The sequence below is a fragment of the Saccostrea cucullata genome, unplaced genomic scaffold (assembly GCF_032062105.1).
Source record: "Saccostrea cucullata isolate Sc308-1 unplaced genomic scaffold, CSIRO_AGI_Scuc_v1 ctg1484, whole genome shotgun sequence".
Classification (NCBI taxonomy): domain Eukaryota; kingdom Metazoa; phylum Mollusca; class Bivalvia; order Ostreida; family Ostreidae; genus Saccostrea; species Saccostrea cuccullata.
The window spans coordinates 21,777-34,722 of NW_026925796.1; the positions used below are offsets into that span (position 1 = coordinate 21,777).

Sequence of the window (12,946 nt, forward strand, 5' to 3'; positions counted from 1 at the left end):
TGTTCCTATTAGAGATTGAATTTAACTCAATTGATTCATGAAAAATCACAATTTTAATCATACGAATTTATCTATTAAAAACTTCCATGTTTTTTTACCATACGCATGAAATGAGAAAGGTAAATTATTATACAAATCTGAGTAACTTTGAAAACATGACAAGATGTTCTTGATTTTTGATAATATTTTTCCCGAAATGAATTATATAACTTGAATTTAAGGAAGAATGAATAACTTCTATTACTTTTATTATTACTTAATATAATTTAAATTGATTTCGTAATAGTATGTCTTTGTTAGAAAAAATATATAATTCATTATGATTGAATTTATATATGTATGTACTGTATGTTAGGAAATGCAGGGGAAAAAAAACATCTGAAATTGTTGAAATAAAAATAAAGTTCTCTCCTTATCAAGGAAAATGCACTTTTTATGAGAAAAAAAGCATTCCGACATCTGATGTAAATTCTGAAGATGACAGAGACTAACTTGCTTATAATTTTCTAGGCTACAACATATTGCAAAATTTTTATATTTGTGTTTTTTATTTACCGTTTTTGTTTCATAATGTTTCATTAAACCTTCTAAGTGAAAAAAAGTGTTTGCGTTTTATATTCTCTCTTAAAGACTTTCAATAATGGTGTTCTTGATTTTGCTCGTAGGGAAACACCTATTAGTACCATTTTATATCGCAAGCCATATCATATTTTTATCAGCAAGAAATTTCGAAGAGCATGGAACGGTGTCAGGGTGATGAAAGGAACAGGCATTTCATCACACCATCATCTGCTGATGACAGCATTTATGAAACGCCTCAAGAAGTCCAATAACATAACAAATATCTTGAATATTGAAGTTGTTGAACGAATCTAGATACAACAAATTATAAGCGATCAAGACTAGCATGTGTGTATCTAAACTGTAATGCTCAACGCTTTATTACAATGTAAAAAGCTCAAATAGTTCTAAATTTTGTGTTTAATCCATCAATATATCATAAATAATTAGCATTTTCCATTTATTTTGATGCAGTTTTTTGACTATATATCTTGATGTTAACACAAGACACTCGATACATGGATTCCATGAAAATGATGAATCATGACACCAACCTTTGGATGTTTTAACAATCAAAACCACAACAACCTTCAGACTTTCTTGAAATTATTATATGCAAAGAGCTCTAAGTATGGAAGATTTACTGTTGGCCTGCCTTCCTTAAAATAAAAGGAGCATACTCTGTGGTTTCTCTTTAGATCAAACTTTCTCTTTTTAAGAGGTCCAGTCAGCGTTTCCTGGGTTGGAAAGGGGCAAAACATCTTTCATGTAACCATATCTTCTTTTTTTTCTTTCATCAGAATTGCATCCCTCCGAAACACAAAAAAAGGATTTTGTTTCAGATGACATTGGGTAACTATCGTAAGAAATTTTTACCGGAAGTACGCCTGATGAACATTTTATGATTGATTGATTGTATGTTGTTTAACGTCCCTCTCGAGAATTTTTCACTCATACGGAGACGCCACCACTTGCCGGTGGAGGGCTACAAATTTTGTCCTATGCTCGGCACTCAGGGCCTTTGAGCAGTGAGGGATCTTTTTCGTGCCAGCACCTACTGCAACACGGGGCCTCGGTTTATACGGTCTCATCCGAAGGACCGGTCTCCACGTCCCACAGTTGGATTCGAACCCGCGACGTAAGGATTGACTCCTTACTTCGCGACTCTAGAGCAGACGCTCTAACCACTGCGCCACGCGGGCGACATGAACATTTTATGTAAATCATCCAATCGTTGCGATAAAAACAAATAATGTGAATATTGTTAGCGAAATTAAATTTTAGCTATCTCAGCACCATCGCTAATAATGCAGCAATTAATTTAATTATCACGAAAGAAAAATTATGATGTATGAAGGATATGGAGATAACGAACAGTATTCAATCTCAGTTTTAATTTCTTCAAGATCTGAATTCAATAAGCAAATAGCTAAATTGAAACGGATAGATTTTCAAACATGTATGCTTAAAAGTAAATAATATTGATTACAAAATTTAAAAAAAGAAAAGAAAATTTTCTCATTTCTAGGACCTATTTAAATTTCGTAAAAATATCAATCGGTTTATAAAGTATTTTATATCGATACGATATGTCCAGTCGGGTTTGAAATAAAAAATACCACAGAGTTGGACACATTTGCTTTATAATTAGGTATTTTACTTGAAAAAAAAAGACGTAAATGGTAATCTAACAACCAAGATCTATGTTAAACGTGTTGACTTTAACTTTTCAATTGCGACGCCCCTTACTCATGTGGCAATATACTTTTATTACCTTTCATACCGGGTTTATATCTCTCAATTGATTCGATACGCAAGCGCATGTTCTATGTGTGAGCAATATATAAAACGATGTAAATTACTGACAAACAAGTTGATGAAACAAGAATATCAGTAGTCATCTTTAAAGTGATCATTTCATAAGTCATATGGTCGACACACTGAGTTGTCGACGGATTTTTCCGTTTACTCCCTATGATGACAGGAAACACACGGCGGGTGTGACCAGTTGGCAGAGAATGCTTACACCTCCATGGCACCTGATCCCATTTCTGGGGTTTTGGAGGTCCGTGTTTGCTCTGCTCCTATTATGCATTGTTTTATGGACTTTTGAGCTTAAATACTGTTCGTTATCACATCACACATTGCATTAAAAACATTTATTTCATTACACTAAGTTTCTCTCAAATGGCTCCCAGTCTCGCGTTTATTTTTTGTCAAGCACCATTTCTTTTTGTCAAAAAATGTATCATGTAATACATTTTGCGTGCATTGCTAGCTTAAGCATCAAATAATTAACAATGGATTAGTTTTAAAACGTACACGTAGAAAGGATTGGGAAAAAAAAACTCTATTTGAGTAGCAATCAAGTCTGCAATTCAGATCTATGCCAATACCTGCTATTTTTATTCTTTTGAAAACGCTTCATGGTTAAACTGCCGTGTCTTTGTAACATAATTGTACAGACCAGGAGAATAAAACTCGAAGGGGACTTTAAAGGGAATTCAAATAAATATATCGACAAAAAACATGGCTTCTCTATTATGTGCTTTCCAAAATCGGTGCTTCTTCTTACATGCGTTTGTAAGTATATACTAAAATATTACGTGTTATTATATAATACTTTTAATAAATATGTAAAAGAAACATTCATATTTATATAACTTAGTCGTAAAAAGTTTCTTCTTCATTGAAAAGAGTTTTAAATACGGCCTCTATTATTTTAAAAGAGAATCCATATTAAACTTGAATCGATATTTTAATGCCGATTTGCCAGTAATTAAGAACCCTTTAATAAAGAATTTTAGTTTATAAAATAGAATTATTCATACATGTTCAACATCATTTATCTCTTTTATTTGTGTACTAATATTTATCTATTCTATTAGTAAATTGATATTGTTTTATGAGGATCAATAAGTCCTTTTATATGTCATAAGAAAAGACTTTGTTGTTTGAATTTTTCTCTCTTTTTTTATTTGTGTGTCAGCTTGTTCAAAATATCACAGTATCAATCTGAATCTTACATTGTTGGAATTTTACACGAAACTTTTTTATTTGATACCACACGCCTGTGTGAAAGCCAAACTAATACGATGTATTGGAAAATGAACAATATTATTCAAGTTCAATATTAAATCTATTCAAACAGTACAAATCAGGAGCAGAGCAAACTTTAAAACCTTCAGAGTTGGGATCAGCTGCTATGAAGGAGTGAGCATCTCCTGCTGACCGATCACACCTGCCTTGTGCCCAATTGTTATGATCGGGATATAACGTGAAAATGTCTCGACAATTCACTATGCAAATAATGGCCTAATAATACGTATTTAAAAAAACATCAGTCAAAATTTGACTAGATGATAAACTGCATTTGCTGACAAGGTCATTGTTTCGAACTTGCAAAATGATTACTTTAAAAAGGACGGTTGTTTATCTTGTATCATCACTTGATTTGTCAATTACATACCTCGTTTTTTGAAATAAAAAGAGCATGCTTTTGCACATCGAATCAATTGAAAAAGTAAATCTCATATGCAAATGATAAGGGTACATTGTAGGAGAAGCTGATGCTTGAAAAATAAAAGTTGTCACGTTTTTTATAATGCTTCAATTTGTTGGTCAATTACCATTGTGTTTTGCTAATAAAATATCAAAATATGAAACAAATATGCTACATTATGTGCTATCAACTAGTTTGTAAGTTTATCAGCTGATTCACATCAATCGAGTTTCGGAAGAAATTAGGGCGAAATTATAGCAGTTATAAATACTGAGTATTTGATGGTACATTTTTTTTTATTTCCAGTATTTATCCTAACCATTCCATCGAAGTACATACAGTTCTTATGGCTACTATAACAGTTTCTATTAATCCTTCTAATTAAATGGAGGCAGGTATATGTACATCATTTTCTTGTAAATTTTCTTTAAATAAAATAAAATTGTATTCGTATTTACTATGAAAAAATAAAAGAGTTGAAATCAGAGGGTTTTTAGGCCTAAATGATAACAGAAAGACAGTGCCAGATTACAAATTTGAAACCATTTACCAGTTATATGGTGACGTCGCATATAAAAGAAAACTTCTTGAAAGGGACGTAACGATCAATCTAATCTTAATATTTGGGTCGTTGGAGCGCTCTCTCCTCTTGAAAGGATTTGGATTTGGAACAGGTCCGCGACTGAAGTAAGTGAATAAAAAATGGTTGTAACTGTTCTCCGTCAAATGCTCGTAAGTTTAAAGTGAAAGTTTTGCGTCCTTCGGAAGAAACTTTAAAACCTCGTGACACGGTAAACAATGACATGATAAAGCTACATACTGCTGGATGGAATTGTGTAAATGTCTCATCTTGAACCCCTTCACAGGCACATTATGGCGTCCCCATTTGAGTGAAAAACCTCAAATACTGAACCTAAAACAATATACAATTAATTATATTATCATAATGTTAAATATCCTGACTTTTGTGAAAAAATTGGAACTATTTTATTTCGACAGGCAAAATTAATGAGTTAAGGCATATGAAAAGTGTCCAGCATACTCGTAAAAGTACTTACAAATAAATTGACGCAATTTACTTTATTTTCTAGCAGCGGGACCCATTGCAGGCGCTGTTATAAGTGGAACAGCAATCGTCCTCACCATTACGATCTGTTGTGTTATACATGGCTGTAAAATGAAAAACCATGATCAAGTAGTCGTACATCCTACGGGATATTCTGCAAGCTACAGGAATACATGTAAGAGCATACATTTGTAGATTTAGGCTTAGTACCTGTATTAAAATTGTTAATAAAGTGCCGCGCCACAGCATGATACGCCCGTCAAAAAAAATACGATTTTCTTGAACAGTTTAATCACGTCAACCTTGATTCCAAGATTTCCATGATTTTTCCATTCCTTCAAATATTTATCTATTTCCTGTGATCTAGGCATTAATTATAATAAATATTACATCATTTATAGATTTCTATGCTGGTTGTGTTAGACCTTGTCAAATGCCCATCATATTAAACAATATCAAATTAGTCTTAACATCTTAATCTATACCAAATTAATTTTGAAAAGAAAAGGCCTGGCCGTAAAATGACATATGCTATAAACTGACCAGCACTTCTTCTGTCTAATCCCCAAAGGATACAGATAAGCCGCTTGATCAGCTAGCCTTCCTACATTGAACTCATTAATTAATCTTTAACTGGATGCTTGTCTACTCATTACTACCAAGAGATGAATGGGTCTGCACTATCTACCATAAATTTTTTTTTTAAACATATAAAATATTCAACGATTGTTTTGGTTGAGATTTAATGTCCGACAGGTTTTAATATATAATTTATATGGACATGCTGATTCCACCCCACCCCATAAAATTAGTTTTTAAATTAATAATACTACATAATATCAGATTAGTCTATTATGCAAAATCAAATTAGTTTTAATTACTTTTCATCATATTCATTTTAAAACTTAAGCTAGCCAACAAGAGCTATTTTTAATCAAACAGGCTGCCCAATACTCAAGGGATACAGATAACACCAATGCCCTTTCAGTTAGCTCCTCACACTCAAAACCCATTAATTTCTCTCTAATTTGACATGCAATTTTCTGTTATCAAAATTCTTCTTGACCAGTGCTTGATAATTACACTCATGGGAGAGGTAGAATTTCTCTAACATACATTATATTTGTTATAGATTGCTGTCAAGTATATGCTTAAAAAAAGAAGTATTTTCTTGATTTAACACTTTTTTAATAGGGACAGTGCAATACTCTTACATTATTTGGGATGTGTAAATGAATATTAAAAAGACACTTTTTTTTAATTTCACTTAAATTAAAGGTCACAGTGACCTTGAAATAGGTCGCGACACACCTTCTACCTAAGATGCATAAACTGGCCAAGTTTGATGATTGTAAGTCTTATACGAGGGCCGTTCAAAAATTACGCGGACTGTGCTATTATTTACTCTTACATACGTCATATAGTTATGAAATTTCACAGAAATATGTATCTTAAAGATTCCAATAAATTTTGGGAAAAAATTTTGTATTTTAAAAAAATTCTACTAAAATTATCGATATGTTGATATTGCTGATGGAGAGGTACGGCGCACGACAAAAAAAAATTAAGCAAAAGCATGCGGAATCAAAAAATTAACTCATTGATTTTCTAAAATTCGCGATATTTTTCAACAATTTTCTCAACTGTGCCTTTAAATTGTTCTATTATTGTGTATTTAGATTTCTAACGTAATATTTGAAGTACTAACAGAAATATAGTGATTTTTCTCTGATGCGATTCCCGTGAAAACGACTGTGAAAATGACGTCTCCTGAATTGACGGCGCACCACACTTTTGTTAAACTATGTGTAATGCTCGAGATATCGGCAACATAGATCCAAAATATGCATAATAAAACATGTAGTAAACTAGGCTATTCGTGACATTCGTCCACAAATAGCAAATTGAAATTTTAGACCGTTAGACCTCTGTAAAAAGGCTATATGGGAGGACGGGAAGAAGATTATCGACGAAAACTTTATCCGGACTGTAAAGAACGTGATTGAGAGTCACCAATATCACACTACATCTTATAAATACCTGCAGTTTTTTGTTTTAAAACAAAAAAAGAATATTCTTTACTTGTTTGACAAGAAATGGTGTTTGGATGTTGAGTAGATAAGGTAACTCAAAATATACAGGTACTCTTGGGAAAATGTTGAGAAAATGAAAGCTCAATCAAATATTTTTTTGAATGCTTGTGACGTCGAAGATTTTGCTGCGCCGTGATTTAATGATATGTCCTGAAAAATCACTCAAAATTGATACCAATTTACAACATTTTGATATGAAATTTTGAAGACCATATAAGTAAAGATTCTTTTATATCATGTGTGAAATTTTGCCCGATTATGTCGTCAAATATTTTTTCTGTGCAACAAGTCCGCATAATTTTTGAACGGCCCTCGTAGTTTTCTAGTTATGGGCCGGAAAGGATTTTTCCATATTTTGCTATAACTTCTTAATTAATAGTCAGAGCGACCTACTTTTTGTGCGCGACACACCTTCTACCCAAGATGCATCAGATGACAAAGTTTGATAATCCTAGGCCTAGTAGTATTAAAGTTATGAGCCGGAAACGAAAAAGCTAACAGACGGACAGACGGACAGACGGACGGACACGAAGCCTATAACATAATACGTCCCGTCTTAAGACGGGCGTATAATTAATACATATACATTTAAACTAATTGTCTTTTACTATACATTTTTTCAATATACTTATATATTAAATATACTGTGTATACAAGTTTGCTTGCCTATGAACATTGGTCCTAAAGAACCAAAATGATTCCTCAGTATATGCTTGTTAATATGAAATCACATTAGTGTACATGATGAAGTAAAAAAAACATTCAATATTTTTTTCAGATCACCATGGTTATATAGGATATAGAAACGGACCTTACGTGACGACATCAACAATGAACTTTGGAACATCTGCTCCTCCAGCCCAACCCCCGCCCTACTCTCCCCCATCCCCGCCCCCTGCCTACTCTCCTACACCCATCTTCTCCCAACCACCTCCTATGTTTCTTGAGGGAAAACGGCACGGTGCCCATAATACTTGATGGCATTTTATCTCACCTCTGTTTTAAAAGTCCGTGGTGGCGCTGCTAACAATTTGTATTATTTGTCTTAATTTAAAAGGGCTTTTGAGCATGATCATTCTTAGTTCTCTTCATGTTTTCTTCACTTATTCATCTATACGGTTGAAATGGAAGTCTTTTCTTTAACATGTTAAATTCTTTCTACAAAATCATATTGTTTTTTTTATTTCGTTTTATATTCCAAAAATCACAATGTATTTGAATTACTATTGCTAGACTGGATTCTAAAGCTTTATAAAAATCCCTTACAAACAAAGATATACAGTCAGTTCAATCAAATGTTCTACCAAACTTTTTTTCTTTTCTTTTCTCTTAAAACAGCGATGGAGGAGAATTTGTATGAGCTCTGTTCAGTATTATCATATATTTTTTTTATTATATTAAGCTCTCTGATTGAGTGAAACTTGCTCAAATGATAAAGTATACAACAGGTTATAGATTTATATTACTTTTAATAGACTCTGAAAGCATATCGACTTGATGTTCCTAAAACTGATTAAAGACGATAGACGATGAGTGCTGACTTCAAAATGGCTAATGCAGTATATGACTAAATGTTTCTGAAAAAAAAATTACTTCATAATGTGTACTGTAATGACTGGTTTGAAAAAACAATGCCTTGAATAAGGATTTTCTTTATATCAAAACCATATTAGAAGGATTATTTTTTTCATAAATCGATATAAAAGTTAATAAAACAAATGCAGTCATTTGAATTACAGTATTAAGTTCCCTAAATTACGATGGATGCTCAAAAGGTTCGTGAACTTCTGTCATATCTTTTTTATTTGACGTCATTTGTTACCAAAATTCAGTCAGAAATATTTTAACAATATATTCATATGGTTTGTATTAATTTTTTTTAAATATCACAATTTATTCAAAACTTATCCAGGGTTAAAAAATGCGAAAATCGGGTTGAGGAGCAGGTCAAAATGTGGTAAGTTACAAAAAATACACTAAATAATGTCTGTAGTCATATTCTATGTAAAATATAGGAAAAACGAAAAACAACATAGAAATCTAAATTAAGAAATATTACATCGATTTGTATTCCAAATTATGGCTGAATATTTTGCTTCGTTGAAAAGAAATCAACTTGAGAAGATAAGTAGTTCTCAATGAAAAACGAAAAAAAAATGACTCTTTAGAACGTCACGGAGCAGCAGATAACGATGTTATTTTGTGTTTTACTCATAAAAATCCTGAATAAACTCTTAAAATATTGACGGAATAAAAAAATTGTCACATGACAGCTGTGCAAAAATTAAAAAACAAAAAGACGGTATCGGATGAGGACAATCTGTGAACAAACGGTTTAATTGTAAAAATCTGAATAGCAACTTTAAACTTTAAGTTGAAACATAAGGGGAAAATATAAGCGCTTCAGAGTTGCTTATCCTGTTAAAGCAAAGTTAAGTAATAAAAGATATTAAAATCTAAACAAAGGAAATTATACATCGAAAACAATTGTTAAAAAATAAATGTCAAGTATTAGAAAAAGGTTTTTAAGTGAGTTGGCATTGGATAATACTTCGTGAAATTAATAGGGATAGTATTCTTTAGAAATTATTGACGCTATTTTGACGTTACATTGCCGTTTATTGTGCTCCGCGGATACAAAACATGTTGGTTTTAAAATAAAGTAAATTAATTTCTGTTAAATCGAAAGGAATGAAACTTTAAACATCAACAACACAAATATTTTTACATATTATATTGTGCTTATTTTAAATTTCATGTGAGTAATATGACGAAGATAGACATCGTCTACGAACTTTTCGAACTACCCTCGTATTTTATCAACAGAAAAGAAATAATTTCATTTCATTCTCTCTTTTATCATAGCACTTGCTCAGTTTTTGTGTACTCCATCTGACTTTTTTTTACTTCCTGAAGTCATGGTGTAAAAATTTTTTAAGTATATTTTTTCCAGCTCGATAGCGTATTCAAGTTTCTTCAAATTTATTTCATGAAAAACTATAGAAACAATTTGTATCTAGTGCTTTATTTGCTGCAATGTACATTGATACTATTATACACTAATAATGCGATAAAATTTTTGATGCGATTTCCGGGGGAAAATTTTAGAGTGTTCTTCAATATTAATTATTACTAATGTTTTGTGCCAGAAGGGTTCCTTTAAAACGGAAAACAATATAAAATTGCAGGGAAACGTTTAAAATTTCACTCTATCTCTCTCGTAACTCATAAAAACAGCTGACCTGTGATAAACGTAATCTCACACATACATTCCATCACATAGTAGAGGAACTATTTTCCATTTTCCTTCTCAGCAACATATTTGGTACTTAAAACATGATCTGAAAATTGTTCATTGATTATATCTGTAAAATTTAAAATGGCAACGGTTGAATCTACGGCACAAAGCATTGTTCTGTGCAACAATTGTGATAAACCAAGTGCATACAATTGTAAGACTTGTTGCGTGAAACTTTGTGAAAATTGTATTTCGAAACACCTAAAAAGTAAATCAAAATTTGGACATATCTTAGTGGACATACTGGAAGGCTGTGATGCTACCAATGATTGTAGGTGTCAAACACATCCCGAACTCGACTGCCAGGTGTTTTGTCAAACTTGCGACCAACCTCTCTGTTTAATTTGTTCTTCCACAAAACACAAGCCGCATGATATGGTAGAACTAGTAGAAGCAAAGAAGGAATTAATCCTAAAGATTGAAATTGAAAACGAAAACCTTCAAAACTTGAAATCTATCTATCAACGGAATCGAAGTTATTTGAAATCACGGCTGATGTCTCTACCAAAATATTATGAAAAACAACGAGAAGATATTCATAAAACTCGTGCAAGATCTTTTTTAAAATGGAAAGAGGAAATTGATTATATTGCACTTCAGCTTCAAAGACAATTACATGATATGGAATCTGAAGATATAATTGGGTTAAAGAAACAAGAGGAATTCTTTAAAGAAAAACTTGCTGACATTGACATTCTTCTTAAAGAAAACAAAGATCTAAAAGTTTCAAATAAAATTGATAAACTTGTGGGATTCAAACCAACCTCTGAAAATTTTACGAATTTACCAGCATTGCAGGAGTACAGCAGACCTAAGTTCCACGAGAAAACTTTTGAAGATTTTAAAATGAAGGATTACTTTGGGGAAATTTCTGGAAGAAGATTGCTGGAATATCCAGCATATAGAGTACAAAATGTTGAGGAGGTTAAGATTAACAAGAAAATTCTTCTGAAACATCCTTCTGTTCTGTACAAAACCAACCTAAAGTCGATGTCAATAGAGGGTGGTTTTGAATCTTTGAATTCGATTGTCCATTTCACCTACAACAGAATTTGGGTAGGAGAAAGAACATGTTTGGTTCTTGTTGACTTTAATGGGGTCCTAATTGATCGAGTTGATACAGCCTCTTTTGGTAATTGTTTGGCTCTCTCGTCGAAAGGTTATCTTCTGTTCAACAACACCAAGGAGAACACGATTGATGAAATTCTTTGCGACAGAAGTTTCTCAACAATAATCTCTGCAGGTGCGTGGGTCCCACAAGGTTTTGCTTGTACATCGGCTGGGGAACTTTTTGTTTGTTTGTACAAAAAAGATGATTCTAAGGTAGCTAAATACACAGAAACTGGTGAACTGATTTCAGAATATCAGTATGATAAAGAAAACCGTCTTCTTTTCACTGCACCTGACTGCATCGCAGTTAATGTCAACAATGATATCTGCACTACAGATCTCGGTATTTCCGCTGTTGTGATAATCAAGTCGTGTGGAGAATTGCGATTTACATACGATGGAAAGTCACTTTCAAAACTAAAGCGAGAGTTCCTTCCAACTAGCATTGCTACGGATCGATATGGACATATTTTGATAGCAGATTCTAATAACTCATACATACATGTTATTAGTAGTGAAGGGGAATTCCTGCAATTAATGTCACTAAAAAATAGCATTGAATGTCCATTTTCTGTATGCGTCGCGGATGAAAAATTTCTGGTAATTGGAGAAAAACGCTCTGGAATCATGTATGTCACGAAGTATCTTAAGAAACATTTATGAAGTCATATTTAATGTTTTGATGCATGCTTGAGGTACAAATTTCCAGCGACATTTCACAAAACCAAAGGGCAAATCGATCTACTTATATGAATTTTACGCGTGTTCCAATAACAAATATTAATTTTTTTTTTTTTAAATGATCACCCATACACTAATAATTGTCAAATGCTTACTGAAAATCTACAGTGAATTTGATGCAAAGCATCAAATCGGCCGCAAACAAAATTTGCATTAATCTTCAAAAAGAAATTTCACAATTTAAAAGGCATATATACTAGGAAAGCACAATATATTCAAAGCTGAAATAGTGATCATTTTTATTTCCGACTGCCTTCAAAGCAAAATAAATAATTAAAAAAAATGAAATATATAGAAATTTAGTGCATTTGTCAATCAAATGAATTCATCGATGATCATGTAATAAATTCAATGATAAATGATAAGAATTAATTGTCATCAATATAAAGGTGGAGACGTCTCAAGACGAACCACGTGCTAATGTGCTAGATCTTTGTCACGTGATAATGTCACTGGTTTCTGCAGAGTAGGCTGTGCTGCAAGGCGCGGTGTAAAATGCAGAAAACATTATCCTGGTATCATTCGCAGCTGTAGCATATTCAAAACAATTTTTACTAGTTGAACAACTTATCAAT

At 32.4% G+C, this 12,946-nt stretch overlaps 2 protein-coding genes across 3 annotated transcripts; both read left to right on the forward strand.

Annotated features, from left to right (window-relative positions):
• Window positions 1-3,045: 3,045 nt before the first annotated feature.
• Window positions 3,046-8,891, forward strand: LOC134269817 (transmembrane glycoprotein NMB-like). 2 transcript variants are annotated; one of them, XM_062752019.1, is made up of 4 exons: window positions 3,046-3,144; window positions 4,370-4,458; window positions 5,155-5,304; window positions 8,001-8,891. In XM_062752019.1, the coding sequence occupies exons 2-4, from the start codon at window positions 4,449-4,451 to the stop codon at window positions 8,198-8,200; spliced, it is 360 nt and encodes a 119-aa protein (XP_062608003.1). In that variant the 5' UTR covers window positions 3,046-3,144; window positions 4,370-4,448; the 3' UTR covers window positions 8,201-8,891. The 2 variants fall into 2 exon arrangements, with proteins under 2 accessions (XP_062608003.1, XP_062608004.1); XM_062752020.1 differs by having other exon boundaries at window positions 5,158-5,304.
• Window positions 8,892-10,895: 2,004 nt separating this feature from the next.
• LOC134269818 (uncharacterized) lies at window positions 10,896-12,293 on the forward strand. The gene has a single exon (XM_062752021.1). The coding sequence runs from the start codon at window positions 10,896-10,898 to the stop codon at window positions 12,291-12,293; it is 1,398 nt and encodes a 465-aa protein (XP_062608005.1).
• The last annotated feature ends 653 nt before the right edge of the window (window positions 12,294-12,946 follow it).